This window comes from Labrus bergylta, chromosome 16, assembly GCF_963930695.1.
Source record: "Labrus bergylta chromosome 16, fLabBer1.1, whole genome shotgun sequence".
In the NCBI taxonomy this organism is placed as follows: Eukaryota; Metazoa; Chordata; class Actinopteri; order Labriformes; family Labridae; genus Labrus; species Labrus bergylta.
The window spans coordinates 16,377,452-16,394,002 of NC_089210.1; the positions used below are offsets into that span (position 1 = coordinate 16,377,452).

Consider the following 16,551-nt stretch of genomic DNA (forward strand, 5'->3'; position numbering starts at 1 on the left):
CGGGGCGTCCTCAGTGTGCTATATTGATTTCCTATGATTCCCCACCCCTCGAACGCCGTCCCATCCCCCATCACACCCTCCAATATACTCGGTCCAAACTGTCTGTTATTTTTGCCTTTGAAATCGGTCGCCTTCAGGGAGCTGAAATGAAGTCATACGGTTCAAGCTGGCAGAAACAAAGCGTTAAGAGTCCTGAAAACAAAATAAAATGCAGGAACAATAACATGCAGGATACGTGCATGATAGAAAACTCTAAACTGTTTAAATGACTATTCTTAAAAGTCCTGAATCATGAATAAGAGCAAAGTTTACAATTTAACCAACACAGATCCAGCGTGAAACTAAGCTTTTAAAAACTGTAACTACACTTGTCATTATCGATACACTGATCAGTTCTTTGATCCTTATCGCGATCTAAGGTCGGCCGAATGTTGAAAACAACACAATCTCTGTAAACTTAATGCTTTATATCACAAATACTGAATCTGCTTCATAAGAGAGGCGAGAAGGAGAGCGAATGAATCAGTCAAACAATGAAGCAGCAAACTCCTGCATGTTTTCTTAATTGCACAGAAACATCGGAAACTTTCATGTTGCCAATGTTTTTTGGATGCTATTTAGAAAGTGTGCAGGAGTTTGTCTGCAACTTTGGATAATTAAACAAGAAATTAACAAATACTGTGCACAGAGCAGGGGCTGCTTGGCAACAGGCAGTTTGGACCTTGGATGGTACGAAACATGTGAGGGAACAAAGCCAACATGTTTTACGAGCGCTTCATGGACTTTATGCAACTTTTTTTTTCTCTAGTCAGATGTTTGCGACCCTTTGAAAACAGCTCTGCGACCCACTTTTGGGTCCTGACCCACCAGTTGAGAATCACTGATGTAGTGTGTTATTATCGCCTGGTAAACAAAGGTACTTCATGTTGCTTGTTCGACTTGTTGCCATGCCAACTCACAAAAGCTCAGAGGTTAATGAAACGCATCACCTAGGACTTTTTTGTGTTTGTGTTTCAGTAGTAACTACACAGGTGCTTCTATCGTTTGATTTTTACTAGAATCACATCAAAGTTTAAGTCTGGTGAAACTGTAGCTGAAGGTCAGAACTTTAACCTGTCAGATTCTAACAGGAAGAAAATGTAAATCTCCCTTAAATAAATGTTTTAACACTGAGAGTTTTAATGTATCAACAGCATTGTCGTGATGTTTGCTGTTGTCTCTCCACCGGCAACATATCGCAGAAATATTTATATTTTGACTTTCAGAATCGATGCAACATGTTGATGCAATCCAAGATGGGAACGAAAACCGACTGGAATCTGCAGAATCTGTTGGATTGGTTATTTTGAATACTTCCTCTATGATCATATTTTAAAGATGAATAATTCTCTCAGGACATTAAAGAGGCTAACACTGATCTTTAAATATGAACCAGACAGCTCCCTCTAATTTAACAGCTTTCATGAGACACAAACTGGGGAGGAAACCCAGCGGGGGGGGGGGGGGTGAAACAGACTAAAAGCTGAGCTAAGCTGATACGAGCTAAGCTGATACGAGCTGCGCTGACGGTGATATGCCGAGGACTCTCTGGACGGGAGAAGGATTAAAGTCGATCTATGATGATGTCTGCTGGATCACACAAACTGCTCGGAGAAAGACAGGAATGAAAAAAAGAACAAGATTTGCTGGAGGCGGAGTTTAGTCTGTAACATGATATCCACATATTGATGTCCACTTTTGTTGTTTGTGTGCCTGTTTTTTTCTCGCTCAGTCTCCTGCTTACTGCCTGTCAGAGTTCTGCTGACACTATCGCGTCTTTACTCTGTGTTTGCATATTGTCTGCTCGTGGATTTGAATATGACACCTCTGCTATGAGGTGTCAAAGCGTGATGATGATTTCTATTGTTCATTGTAAAATTGGTGCTCGTTGAAGGGTTTGCAGAGGTGGAGGAAATGTTTAGTATAAGGGTTGTGGCTAAGTGTTCTCAGGATACCAAAAATGTAAACTTTGTAAATCAAACGATATTGACACATGTTTCAATACCACGCCAAAAAAATCAGAACTCCTTGGCTCCCAATATTCAATATTTCTTGTTTTCAGTGATCATAAGTTGCAGGGAAACGTGCAAAGGTTTACTCTCAATATTTGCAGGACTCGCTCCTCTCTTAAACACCCGTCGAATGAAATATATACACTGAGTAGTTTTCTACTTTATCTTTAATTAGCAACTTGTACACAGCACACAGGAAAGGTGTTGTCACAGTCTGCACAGATTCTCACCTGAACAAAAGGTGCATTAAAGCCTTACACAGCAGAGCATACCTACACTGGAGATACCTGATACTTCCACCTTTATACACACAAACCTGCTCACCTCACACAGATGAGTTAGTGCTGTGTTTTGTGGACCGATGGTACAGCAAAGGGGACTAAACTCATGCCTTTGCATGTTTGTTTCCAGGTAATTCTGTGCACCTGAGACCCGACAGAAGCTGTGTGAAGAATGGATTCAGAGTCCCAGATCATGTGCGTGAAGGAATGTTTCTTTAGGATATGGTTGCAGCCGAGTAAATGAGCAGTTTGAGGACTTTCTCTGGCTCTACAGTGACCTCGACATTACTGACTTATGTGTAAACGTTCACTGAGTGGAAGATTTAGATTTAAACCTGAACTGTTCCTCTAATTGTGAAGTATCATATTAAAGATTTCCAGCATGTAGGATCTGATCATTTGATGATGACAACATAAACTGAAGTTCATTTAAAGTAAATGGTAAATGGTCTTGAGCTTGTATCTTTATTTTCTCGTCCTCTGACTACTCAAAGCGTTTTTACTCTGCAGGTCACACCTACACATTCACACACTGATGGTAGAGGCTGCTGAGTAAAGAGTCCATCAGAAGTAACTAATCCCATTCACACACATTCATATGTCACTGATGAAGCAGAGGGAGCAACTTGGGGTTAAGTGTCTTACCCAAGGACACATCGGACATGTGATGGAGGAGCTGGGGATTGAACCCCCTGACCGTCCGGTTGAGAGACGACCGACTCTACCACTGAGCCACAGCCTCCTAAAGTCTTATAGTTAAGAGCAAGGTGGTCAAAATGTTCGATACTTTGGGATGTCATTTGTTATATTAAAGGTAAAATCGGCTATTTTTATGCTCAATAGCATCGCTCAGTACTGAAGCTTTGAAAAGGAAACTGCAGATTTTCAGTCATATTTTTAAAACTGTTGTGAGAGAAAGAGTACGGAAGCCCAAAGAGGACCTGCATCAACATATTCTGTTTCCTGTGAGTACGGGTTGATTTTAGAAGTTTTCTCGAGGAATTAACTCGCTATTTTAGGAAAACCAGCATTGTTAACCCGAGAGAATGAGAGAAATAAGGCAAGATTTTGAGAAAAGAACCGAAATGTACTCGGTATGACAGTCAAACTCCGTAAAATAAAATATAAGGATGTATGTCCGCTTAGGGCTTCCGTAGAAAGAGACAGCAGAGGTGGTTCATTCCAATTTACAAATACTAAAACTGATGTTTCTCGAGTCCTTTTGGATTCTCAGAACAGAAGGAGGTCTCTAACAGCGCTGTGTGCAGGTTGCTTATAAAAAACAAAGCGGACAAAGGCTTTGCGTTTCTATTTCAGATGACAGATGTGTAGGAGAGGAAGGAGTCCATCAACTATTGGCATCATTTCATTTGGTGCAATTTTGACAGTGTGCTGGACTTTACTTGCATTTTCTGATGGATGAAAACAAGAAATTACGCAATTTTGGGTGCCTAGGACTAGAACTAGTCGATAGATTTTGACTAGAATTGTATCAAAGTTTTAATTTCTGGTATTATGACAACCCTAGTTAAGAGAAACTTTGATTTGCTTGATGAAATACAACATGTGTCATAATAGCACTGAGGCTGAAATAAGCTTGACTCTGTCCTGTCACAGGCCCAACCATGAGTCACATGAAGCCAGATTAGACAGAGCACCATGACTGTGAAGAAAGCAGCGTGGAGCTGATGTGATGATGCGGATAGAGGCCCCCCCACACACACACAGTCGGTTGGGGGGGGGGGGGGGGGGTCACTCACCTCCTCGGCCTGCTTCCTCAGCGCTTTCTCCCTCTCGTACTGGGTGATGAGCTGCTCGTTGTCCTCCTTCAGCAGCTCCAGCTCCACTTCGTGCTCCTGGTTCTCCGTCAGCACTGCGTCCAGGTTCTCCAGGACGTTCACCACCAGCGGCATCAGCTCCTTCACCACCTCCTCGTCATAGCTGCGGATCAGCCGCTCGAACTCCCGGTAGATGCTGTTTGCCAGGCCGGAAACCCGCTCCGACATCACGGATCCGGAGCCGTAGTCGTCCTGGTAGACCACCTCGTCTATCTGCAGCTCCATCATCTTGGCAGCTTGTTCTGTCTCCAGATGAGGAGGCTGATGACTGTTTTTTACGGCCTGTAAGGCGAGTTTGTCACGGTTTGGATCCACTCAGAGCCGAAAAAAAGGAAACTATCACAGTTTTTACTAAGATAAAGAAAACATTGAATCCATTTTTCAGCAGCACAGATTCACTGAACGAGGACGGGCTGTCGTTGTGTGCAGTTGCGCATAACCTTGAGCTCGGTTCTGGAAATGCTGGCTCTGATATTCGGATGTAAAAAGGCCCCCCCCCCGCTTCCTCCAGCAACAGCCCGTTGTATCGCCTCCAGTCGCGGCCCAGCTACTGCTCTCCTCCCGCACAGAGCATCTGATCCGGGGAGCGCTGGATGTGGGCTGGGCCGGCCTGTGGATCGGCCCTGGGTGAGTCCATGCCGACAAACGAAATGCCTCCGTCGATGATATTGCACCTGCCTCTCAGCAGCCGCAAACATGGACCCCAGCCATTACAGGCAGGGGAAATAAATAAATAAATAATAAATATGTAAATAAATAATCTCTCGCTGCTGCTGCTCTGCCTCTATGCTATCGTCTCCTCCATGTTTTGCTTCCCTTCCAGCGGGCTGCCGACGCTGCTCCGGGCTCGGGCGGTGATGGTGATGTCTCCCTTTGGGAGAGGCTCTCCCTGCTGTTCAGATGGAGGAGCCAGCTGACCGAATCTGGCTGACGTCACACCGTCTGCATCGAGCGAGCGGACTCGGTGCGTCAGGTCAGGCACGCGATACCGGAAAACAACGTCACGATTTCAAAATAAAGCAACAAACTACATAGAGACTCTGTGAGTCTTTGCTCCCGAGTGAAGGTTTTCATTAGGCTAAATGTTTTAAATGTAAACTAAACTAAATGTTTCTGTTTTGTTGTGTTGTCCCCTGACTTTTCTGCTTTTGATTAATATTTCTTTTATTCTGTTTATGTCTGTTTTTTTTTATTGTTTATAATCGAGGTAGGCCATCTTTTTGTATTTATATAGGCGATATATATAGTTTTTTTTTCTTATATAGATTTATTTTGGGCTTTTTGTGCCTTTATTAGAGATAGGACAGTGGATAGAGTCAGAAATCAGGGAGAGAGAGTGGGGAACGACATGCGGGAGAGAAGCCACAGGTGGGACGTGAACCCGGTCCACAGCCTCCATACATGGGGCGCGCGCTAACCATTGCGCCACCAGCGCCCCATATATATAGTTTTTTAAAGGTTTATTTTTGTGCTTTTTGTCTTCCTTTATTGGAGATATGGAAATCAGGGAGAGAGAGAGAGAGAAGGAAATGACATGCTGGAAGGAGCCACAGGTCGGATTCGAACCCAGGCCACCCACTTGGAGGACCTCAGCGTACGGGAGGCTGTGGGGATGTATGAGGGGCGCGGCACTAACCACTGCACCGACGCCCCGAGTACTTATAGTTTAACTTTTGTCATTACACTGTATTTTTGTAAATTTGTGCTTTGAAATAAAGTTTATTAGAAAGACAAACTATGAAGACTTAAATGAACTAACTGTGTTAGTCTGTTGTTCTCTAAAGCCTCAGTATGGATCGTTTAGTAATATTCTGACGCCACAGAAATCTGAATATAATGTCAAATAGTAATTTTCAGAGCCACAATGAGATTTAGAGTCCAGTTTTCCCTCAGTGCCTCAACGCCACATATGTAACACATCATTTGTCCATCTCTGCAATATTTCTTGTAAGAGTCCTCACTTTTTTATCGTAATTAAATAAAAAATATAGTTAAGAGTACTGAGGGTACGGCTTGCTTAATAAACTGAGTCCTCTCTTTTCCACATTTGCGTTATACCAGAGCTTTTATTTTGAAAGGTTTGATCGGAAGTCGTAACGTTACCCGTACACCCACTTGATGTCAGTCATCAGCAGGACCTGGTGCCTAAATTTAATAATAATGACAATGCATTCTCGGAAAAATGAAACAAAAAGCTTAAAAATCCAGACAAACAAGAGCAACCAATCATGACGAGCCCTCAGAAAGCCTGACGATAATTTATTCTAACACTGACTGATCTGAAGTTTAAAGATCAGAGCTTTTGTGAGAATTTGTGATCAGCTTCTCCGCTTCAATATTTGCTGCAGACCAGATCCTTCTGAAGAGGGTCCAAATATAAGAACTGTGTGACACGTGCTGGTTTACCCCACACAGGAGGAAACTGAGTCAACGTTTCTGTTTCTAAAAAAAAACCAATCATCTGATAATGTATGCTTCAGGAGGCTGAAACCACAATCACAGACATCGAAAATCTTTGAAACTAACTGAACCGTTTCCTGACTAAAGTGTAATGTATTATTTGTTCTTCACTTTTGGTCAAGATGAGCAAAGAACAGTTTCACACTCCTCTAACTCTCCTCTTACTCTGAGGCTACTGCCTCTATTTTTAGTCCCGAGTCACGAGATGACACTGATTTCTTTGATTTCCAACAAAAACCCCTCAAGAACAAGAGTTAAGGAACTTCCGGTTCTCATAATTCTTGAGACACACTTTGTCTGGACTGTGTCGTCAAAGATTTAAAAACAATAAATAACCTGTTGTTTCTTTTTGGTCCATTCATGACGTTAACAGGCACATACTCTGAAGTGTCCTCTAGTGTTTCTGTAAAGCAGTGATTCCCAAAGTGAGGCGCGGGACCCCTAGGGGGGGCCAGAGTTATGACAGAGGGGGCCCGGCACGGCTTAACAAAGACAACGCACGCTGGTTATCACTGGCAGCAAAGCATGGTACACTTTGTGAGAGGACTTCCGGGTGAATGTGAAGGTTGAAAATGAATCCACACGGACATCACAGATTATAAAGTTTCATGTCAGTGTCACGGTTAATTGTTTCCTCTTTAGGAGACGTTTGTTAGTTTTTCCCGTTTGTTGTCACACACTGAAATGATATTCTTGAGCCTACTTTTTGAGATAAATTCAAAAAAATATAGGAATATGACAGCAAAGACAGTGACTGCCATTGTGTTTTAAGATCTATTTGTATACCTTTATTGTGGAGACAGGATTGTGGACAGTCAGAAATCAGAGAGAGAGTGGGGAAGGAGCCACAGGCCAGATTTGAACCCAGGCTGCTTACTTTGAAGACTACAGCTTCTGTACAAGGGGCTCGTGAACTAACCACTAGGCCACAAACACCCTACTGAGTATGTTGTTCAGTGTAGGTCCATATATATAGAATATACTGCCAAAGGGGGGCCTGGCAGAAGAAGTTTGGTTACTCAAAACAAAACGTATTTCAGTATGTGCTTTGGTTGAGTGTTATCTGGATATCTTACATATTTAAAATGATGTTAGCCATGCTGTGCAGCTTGAGTCTTCAAAACATGGTCAGAAAAAGGATTTACCTCTGGGACAGGAGCTTTGAGTCGTACGTTCTCGCACAGGATTTCAGCTTCACCTGGTCAGACGTTTACCCGCCCATGCATCTGACTCTGCAAAAGAGACGAGCAGAGTTGCAAAATCTTCTTGCATGCAGAGGTGTAAAGCACAATGAGGGAGGTATGTCTCAGCGTTTATCAGGTGCATTTGAAATATATTATTTTGAGATGAAGCACCCACAAAGCTCGTCACAGAAGTCATGCTTAAGATCTGTATCTTTAGATGGTCTTGTGATGGTTATTTGCTTTAAAATAAAACCTTTAACCTTCTTGTTCAGTGTGCAGATGCAGACTGTTGTGTTTATTATGAAATGTTCCCCAGCATGACGAGAGATAATTGTATCATGACCTCACAGACAGGACGACGTATGAAATCCCAGACAGGACAAACAAAGAGGAGGAGCTGCGAGAAAACATCTTTCACTTGAACTTTCCTTCACTCAGACGTGTTTAAACTCGGGCCATTGTTCGTTGTGGAGAGGATTAACAAAAGAGACAAAAAAAAGTAAATGAAGCAGAAAAACAGGCAGATAAGGGGGGGGGACGACAGACGCCAAGGCTGAGTGAATCTTAACGACCTCCATATTGAACAGCTCACTCCCGCGTTCACAGTGTGTACCTGTGGTCACTTCTAAATTATTCATCGTCACATTGTACGCTTCAAATCGCCTCCCTGACAGAGAGACGGACGCATTAATATACATGTCAGCAGGGCTCAAAAATCTGGATCATTCAAGTTACAGAATTAACGAGTTAAAGAGAAATCTTTAAATTAAATCAACTTAGATCGGATCATTCCACTGGCATGGATCTTGAGTTTTCTTCTTTCCTTCAGTAGGTGGCAGTGAAACACTGACAGTATTCACATTTGACACCTTTCTTCAAGAAGCTGAGAGGCTCTACGACGGTCCTCCCTCAGTCTCAGTAAACTGCTCGTGATGGTCGACAAAGCAGAAGAAAACTTACATGAATCTGTTTTAATAATCCCGGTGTGATGATCTCTTTGTTTGTGGTGTTTGTCGCGAATCTTTATTAGTCAGGTGATGGATGGAAATCAGCAGTTGTACCAACAGCAGAGATGAGAGTTTTGGCTTCACTGAACTTCGAAGATTCTAGACGGCAGCTCGACTCTCTCTGGAGGCAACAGGAGCGAGTTATCTCCTGCACGGATGTCACAGGATGCTCTACATCAAGGAAGAGCAAACATTATACAAACCATCACCACCTCACCGTCTTGGGCCTGCTCCACTTCTCAGAAAATGTGTTCTCAAACAGGCTGTTTGGAGATTTCCCCTTCATGACATCACAAAGGGCAGTAGCCCCTCCCCCAGGTGGGTGACACTGGAGGAGGGGTGACACTGAGTCTGCCTTCTCACCGTAAACAATAGGACATGGAGCAAGAAAGGCCGAGACACCCACACAGCTAATTTACATATTTAAAAGTACAGAAACGGCCTGTTCTGAGCAGGGCTGAAATAGAGGGGTTCAAATACAGGATCAGAGTGGATTTAGAACAAGACACTTCACACACATGTTTTGAGGAGCTCTGACACTTATTTAAACTGATTGAAGATGAGGAGAATATGTGACCTTTAAAGTCCACTTTTCTGTAATAAACTGTATGAACATGTCAAATGAGACATTTGTCAGTACATTATGTTTACACCCTTTGTTTGTTTACTTTTAGGGGATAACAGCAGTAGCACAGAGTCTAACATGCAGTTGCAAAGATAAAACTTCATTTTCCTTGGGGGCCTAGCGTGACCTTTTTCCTTATACTTAAAGATTTCTTTTAGAGTGCTGCTAAAGGCATAAACATCAGTGTCTGTTGTTCAAATAAATAACTAAGAGTGGAGCAGAAAAGAGATGGCTTTCATTCACAATGACCTTAAAAATTTTTTTATGCATGGTCATTTCTTAAAATGACATTCTCTCAAAGTGTTTCAGTTCTACACGCTTTATAAAAGCCACCACTGGAGCTCAAATACTGAGAGAAGAAATGTTGTTGATGTGCTTTTGGAAAGTAAATGACGTAAACAAACTCTAAATGCAAAACAACAGTTTTATTGCAATACACAGGACTTCTTTCTTCTGCTGCACTCATTGCCTGCCAGGCACATCAACACGAGGGGGACAGGCCGGCACCAGAATACCGAGAGTGTGCGTCATGAAGTGGGTGAGAAGTTGATTATCAATGAGCCCACCTGGACTCAGGTAGGCCGCACGCTAGTCCAGAGTTCACTTGTCTTCAGCCGTTTTAATTTAAAACATAAACAGAGGCCTACCCCAAGCAAAACAAAACAAAAGAGGCATGTTTTCAGTTACAGCAAGCAATGAGGACCAAGCAGAAAAGTACCTGCACAATACAACGCATCAAATCAAAAATGGAATTTTTTTTAAGGAAGCGGAAACATTTGAGAGGAAACAACCACATTCGTCTTTGTTTAAGAGTTAACTTTTGGTATTTTTTTCTTTGAATCATTTGTGTTGAGACAGCAGGTCAGCAATGTCACACACAAACAAATAATTAATAAGAAGGCAACAAAACATAAACAATGCAGAGCTGATTTAAGGCCTTTTGATTACAGTCGTTTGTTGTTAGCCGACATCAATTATTTTAAAAGTGGCTTAACTAAAGGTGTTATGTAGTCAGCCAATGAGGATCTGGCAATGCATAAAAAGATGGCACGAGTGGAACTCCCTGAAGCTTTTTTTTTTTTTTTTTTTTTAAATCAGCGAGAAAATGTATTCACCTCCTCCTGACTGAGCGTCTGCTTATTGAAAACAAGCACCCCGATATTAAAGCACATTTCTGTTGTGAATCTGAACGCCAGGATTGAAGTTGTTATTGAAGTCGAGGATTGTTTAAAGCCGAATATTGCAAAGACACTTCAACGTCTTTAACCAGTCTTCCAAAAAGGTTTGCATCATGAAAAATACTTTAACCGAACTACAAGAACACTTGTTGAAACAGAAGAACAGCGAGACGATATAGGCCGGGACCGAACCGTGTCACGGGTAAAAGGATTAGGGAACAGCTTGGGTTGATTGATCAGTTGGTGATTGTATGACTGCAGGATTCAAAGAGGAAAATAAAGGATTGGACAATGACAGAGCTGAAAGTGCAAGGAGTTGAGGACAATTTAAGTGATCAGGAACCTTGTGAGAAGAGCCAAAGTTCCTGGTTGGATGTAGAGTTGAAGTTACAGTGGGAGGAGGGGAGGGGGGTTGGAATGAGAGAAGATAATCAGGGGAGCAGACAGGAGTGTGTGGACACGTACGGGGAGGAGAGGTGTGCTCAGCTCATCAGTAGAATACCACACTCGACTTTCCTCCGGGGGGGTTCAGGACCCTGTTGTGAGAGCGAGGTTTGGGTCCCAGATGGGGCTCGTGGTTCTTCCGCTCACCGGTCTCTTCGTTCTGAGAAGGTGAGGAAGAGGCGGAGGAAGAGGAGGAGGAAGGGGGCTCAGGCTGAGGGGGGGCTGCAACCTCAACAGCGGGCACTTCCTTGGCTGGCACAGGAGCGGGAGCAAGAACAGGAGCAGGAGCAAGAACAGGAGTAGGAGCAGGAGCAGGAGGGGCGGCTTCCACCTTCACTTCAGGCTGGCTGACCTTGGCTGCGGGTGCTGGGAGAGGAAAAAAAAAAAAAAGATGCTACAGAAATGCCAGAACAGAGTCATTTCCTTAGACTATAAACCTGTTTCTACATGTAATACATGATAAAAATATAAAAATAAATGTCTTTTTAAAACTAAGTAATGACCACTGCAGGATCAATAAGCAAAGCAATTAATTGAAGTTATTTCCCCAGTAAATATAAAATATAAAGAAACTTTTTACAGTGATAAGTACACTAAATTGACTTGAGTTTGTACATTTCTTTTCTAGTTTTTTGACACTTTTTACACGGCAGGTCACACCTACACATTCACACCCTGATGGTAGAGGCTGCTGTGTAAAGTGACCATCGATATTAACTAATCCGACTCTACCACTGAGCCACAGCCGCCCCAGTATGATGAACTATGGCACATATCTCCTGGATATTCTCCTTGGTGTAACAAGCTCACCTGGTGATTCTGGCTCAGGAACCATTCCAAGATTGTCCTGTAAAAAAAACAAAAAAACAAGATTAGCAAAATCTCAACAGTGTACTAAATAATCTTACATTTGGCCAAATACTGGCGCCAGTGGACTAGCGGTTAGTTCATGTGCCCCCAAATAGAGTCTGTAGTCCTCGAAGCAGGTGGCCCTAGTTTGAGTTTAACCTTTGACTTCTTTCCCACATGTCATCCCCACTCTCTCTCTCAATCCAGTCCCCTGTACTCTCATAAAAAAAAAAAGACTCAAAAGGCTAAAAATAAAAAATGTAAAAAAAAAAGGTCAAATAAAGAAAACTTAAAAATAAAGTTCAGCTGTATTTTTAGATGAATGCATCCTGCGATGTGGCTGAAAGTTTCCTTTGTAGTCTTACAGAATCTTATCACACGTGCTCTGTGGAAAGGATCAAACGAGCCACATCAGGCGAGTGAGACATACCCACGCTGTCGGTGGCTTGAGTCTGCAGGGAAGAAATCTCCCTGTTAAAGTGTTTTTTAACATTGAAAATGTTTGATAAAAGGGCATAGGATTTTAGTTAGAATATAAAAGTAAAGCTTGTTGCATTTTCTCTTGGAAGACATTGTTTACAGGATAGTAGGACACAGGATAGAACAGTTTTCAGATCTAATCTGTCAACTCTCGTCATTAAAACAGCCCGGGGTCACATCCTATCTTCCTTTTCAGCGTCTGTGCTGGGGCTACAAACATAAATAATGTTTGTCAGCAATTAAGATATCTAAAGCTGAAGCCCAGCACAGTGAAGTGCTACTGCAAAAAGATTGTCCAAAATCTTCTTAAAATTTACTAAAATAAACTTTTTAGCAGGGAAGGATAAACGCCCTGACAGACCATGTTTTCTGGGTTAATTGCAAACAGCTGTTGGGATTACAAACGCCTTCTTCACTAACCTCAAAAAGTTCACAGAAACAAGAAAATTACCTGATTTAAGTTATTTCCTTGGAATCAATAATGTGCCTCTGCTGAGATTGTGGCAGCAAAGACTCAGCAGTCTCAGCTAAGAAGCTCTGGTTGCACAAACACTATTGATTTATGGGGAAGACGGACTGACACAGGAGGATATGCGACACAGTTGCAGTGCGTTTGATTTCTTACAGACTGTAATGTTAGAAGTTTATCTTAAATTGGGGTTAAACATTAATTTAAAGGCTCACTAGCTGCGGTGGTATGAAGAGTCAGGGGTTAACAAAGAATAAGAAACACATAAAAACAAGTCAAACTACATCCACAACAAAGAGAAAATGTATGTGCACATTCTACCTTTGGCTTATTTGGATGGCCTCGGCTTGGGCTTTGGACAGCTGAACTTTCTGCAGCCCCAAATATGTTGCTGGTCGGTCCACCTGGAGGTACAGGTCTCTGTGGCTGAGCATGAGGTGCAGGGTCCCCAAATATTCCACTACTCTTCCCACCTACATGAAAGGATGGCCAAAATGCATGTTATGGTTTCAACAGTGTCATAGAAACAATTCTGTCACTGAAAGACTCGTAAACTGCCCTCCCAGTAGGTTTGGTGGTGGGCAAAACTATACCCTCATATTCTGTACAGATACTACACTGAGGGACGTGAGAAGACCATTTTCAAGGATGAAAATCTCACAGAGAAAAATCCACAGATAAGGAATTCAGGGTGACTCTACAGTGCCAGCTTGGAGAGTATTTTCCAACAGTAGACGAGACTGTAAACATGATTTACTATAGGCTACCACATACTTCACAAATCTGGAGGTGGCTCGAAATGAGGAACAGAACACAGTGAGTGGTTTATGTTGGAGTTATCACATTATAGTAACAAATTTCACACCCTAGACCTTGAGAGGGCCTGGCCTGCCTCTGCACATCCTTTACCCCTGACATGCTGGCCTGACCTGGAGGATTGGAGCGTCTAGGTGCACTCTGGGTCTGGGGCTCCTCTGGCGCAGAGAAAACCTTAGAGGCCATCTTATTAGGTCTTCTCGATGCTGCAGCGTCCTCTTCATAGCCCCCAAACAGGTTACTGGAGCCACCTCCGGGAGGCTGCAACACCCTGCAGAATATGAAAGAACATCAGCACCACTTTTATAGGATCGTATTTGGATCAATAAACACGTGCAAGTGTGATCTGGCACATTTCTGACATTTTATAGACCAAACCCCCCCCTAAAGTGAAAGGATGTCTTTGAGTCAAGGATGTTGATATTTACTGGTAACTAAGAAACATGCCGTATATTTGCATGCTGACACACAAAGAGGATAAGTAAAAACCCTGAGTCACCTGGCCTTAAACACGTTACAGCACAGCCGACAGCCTGAGACAAATAACAGGTTATTTGATTACACACCCTGTATGGCGCCATATGTCTAAAATCTCTCTAGTATGGTGACCCTATGGCTTGTTAAAAGCTTGTGCACATGTGAACCCTCTATTTTCTGAAAATTACCTAAGAAGTGACACGCTTGATTGGACCTCCTTTGACTTGAACAATATGGTTCATGTTGTTTACGTCAAAGTCTTAAAGTCACCAAATAAAGATTAATCTATCTTAAGAAAATGTTAGATACAGTAAAACTTCAAATAAAGGCCCATCCCTGTTTAAAGTCCAGTCCCTATTACCATCCTGGTGTTGCCATACATTAAGACATATAAAGAGCAGCTCTCAATTTGAGGCTGCTTTAAATTTAGTGTTGAAACAGTTTGTGGATGGAGCGCAGATAGCCTAGCAGTTAGGTAGCGCCACATTCAGGAGGCTATAGCCCTCCAAGCGGGCGGCCCAGGTTCAAGTCCGGCCTGTGGCTCCTTTCCCCGCATGTCACTCCCCACTCTCTCACCCCCGTTTCCTACTCTGTCAACTGTCCTATCAAATAAAAGGCAAAAATAAAGAATAAATGAATCTTTAAAAAAAAAAAAGTTTGTCAATCGCAATTAAGGATAGAAAGAAGCATGACACAACAAATAAAGATGGACCACAACATCTGTTCAAGAAAGACAGAATCATGCCTGTATGTGTGCAGGCCGTGACGCTGGTTTGTAATCTGTTTTGCAAAGCCAGATCAAATTAGTGCTTTGTTTAATTTGTTTACTTATTTCTTATTTTTATAGACAGTTAAATATTATTTTTTTGTGTAATTTGGCCTTTCACATCTTTGCTGTGCACGAGATTTGTTTGAAAATAATCAAAGGCCCCTCCCTAATAAAGGCAGGGTCATTTCATAGCCTGAAGTTTAACAGTATGTGGTCATTCAAACCTTGTGAATGAGATAATGTGCTACTTTTACTAGCGAGTAAATGTAGAAATACATTTTAATCATAACCTTGAGCTCAGGGATGTTTTGATGAGCATTATTTAGACCAAACTACTCATCAGTTAATAGAGTAATCCTTTACTTAAAGTAGTTAAGTGCAGCTCTATTTCACCGAGCCTAATCACCAAAGCTGATACTTATCAGAGGATGTAATCCCTTATTCCCAGGGGAAAGTGAAACATGTTGGTCTTCACATTAAACACACAAAAATCATGCGAGTGAAAACAGTGAGTCATCTGACCGTAACCATGTTACAGTACAGCCGACAGCTTAATAAGCCATATAACATGTTATGTCATTACACACCCGGTTTGGCGCCATATGTGTAATAATCTTCTAGTTTAGGAGCCTTAATGTTTAACTAGCATACGTGACTAAATGCCCCAGCACATGTTGACGCTGTGTTTCTAGGGAATGACCCAGGAAGTGATATTTTTGAGTCAGAAACAGGAGACTGGACCTCCTTTGACTGGAACAATGTGGCCCATGTTGCGAGTACAAAGAGGAGTCTGAAGAGGATTTCCCACTTCCGCAGGGCAGCCGCAGACAACGCCTGCTGAGCTAGCTTCTTCACTTTTAAGTCTGCTAACTCACACCAAGCTAGCTCAACTTTAACGACCAGTCAGAGTTAGCTGTAAATGTTCTCGTAACAAATCCTAAAGTGTTAACAATATGTTTGAATACACCAACAGAGCACAGCTACGACGAGCTGCTGTCACATAATGTTAACCTACATTATGATGCGATCTGTACAGCCGGCTCCAAATAACACATCGAAGGCCGTTTATATTCAAATCTAAACAAGCTTAAACATTTATATTTTCTTCACCTCGAACTTGGTTTGGATCCAGTCTCCAACCCTTGGAACATGTTCGTCGAAGTCATGGTGTTTTTTTTGTTTTTTTTGTTTTGAGGCTTCTAGTTCCGCAGATAACTTCGTCAGTTTGCCAACTGGACGTCCAAGTAAGTTTTCGCTGTCTGCGCATGCCCAGCCGAAGACGGAGTGAGGAATTTGAGACCACCCCGCAGTGACACGGAGGAATGTGATTGGTCCACTGCCAACCTGCTGAGCGTGGGGAGCGCTCGTTTCAAATCACCGGACACCCCGCCCACCAAATAAAAATGTATCGTCGTAGAGACTCGAGACTGTTACTTTGGTCATAGTAGCACTGAAGCTACTGGGTTTTATTTAATGTTACATCAAATGTGGTCTGTGTTATTTACGGAAAAGGATTAGAGTAAGACACGAGAAATTAATGAATAAAATAATGTAAAGAAAAAAAAAACTAACAAGAGGAGGAAACTTTTTGTCATTATGTACTTCAAGAAAAACGTTGAAATG

At 42.4% G+C, this 16,551-nt stretch overlaps 2 protein-coding genes and 1 long non-coding RNA gene across 23 annotated transcripts in view; 1 reads left to right on the top strand and 2 right to left on the bottom strand.

The window, feature by feature from the left end:
- The window catches only part of mapk8ip3 (mitogen-activated protein kinase 8 interacting protein 3), a 33,081-nt gene extending 28,052 nt beyond the window's left edge, over positions 1 to 5,029 (bottom strand). For 8 of the 18 annotated variants that reach the window (XM_020653221.3, XM_065964322.1, XM_020653213.3 and 5 more), the window contains exon 1: positions 4,093 to 4,865. In XM_020653221.3, coding sequence (XP_020508877.2) covers positions 4,093 to 4,398 — 306 coding nt within the window. In that variant the 5' untranslated portion in view covers positions 4,399 to 4,865. Of the gene's footprint in view, positions 1 to 4,092 lie in introns of all 18 variants that reach the window. The other 10 variants (XM_065964326.1, XM_065964325.1, XM_020653225.3 and 7 more) reach the window with 3 other exon arrangements.
- Positions 5,020 to 5,908, top strand: LOC136182983 (uncharacterized). 2 transcript variants are annotated; one of them, XR_010668824.1, is made up of 2 exons: positions 5,020 to 5,134; positions 5,665 to 5,908. It is a non-coding gene; the product is annotated as an uncharacterized lncRNA (long non-coding RNA). The 2 variants fall into 2 exon arrangements; XR_010668823.1 differs by having other exon boundaries at positions 5,023 to 5,143.
- A 3,942-nt stretch (positions 5,909 to 9,850) lies between these two features.
- Positions 9,851 to 16,206, bottom strand: jpt2 (Jupiter microtubule associated homolog 2). Of its 3 annotated transcripts, XM_065964880.1 has the most exons (6): positions 16,039 to 16,206; positions 13,796 to 13,953; positions 13,183 to 13,339; positions 11,879 to 11,913; positions 11,090 to 11,434; positions 9,851 to 10,089 (listed from the first exon to the last, which is right to left on the bottom strand). In XM_065964880.1, the coding sequence occupies exons 1-5, from the start codon at positions 16,092 to 16,094 to the stop codon at positions 11,115 to 11,117; spliced, it is 726 nt and encodes a 241-aa protein (XP_065820952.1). In that variant the 5' UTR covers positions 16,095 to 16,206; the 3' UTR covers positions 9,851 to 10,089; positions 11,090 to 11,114. The 3 variants fall into 3 exon arrangements, with proteins under 3 accessions (XP_065820952.1, XP_065820951.1, XP_020508904.1); XM_065964879.1 differs by having other exon boundaries at positions 9,851 to 11,434; XM_020653248.3 differs by having other exon boundaries at positions 9,851 to 11,434; positions 11,879 to 11,915; positions 13,188 to 13,339; positions 16,039 to 16,203.
- Positions 16,207 to 16,551: the final 345 nt, after the last annotated feature.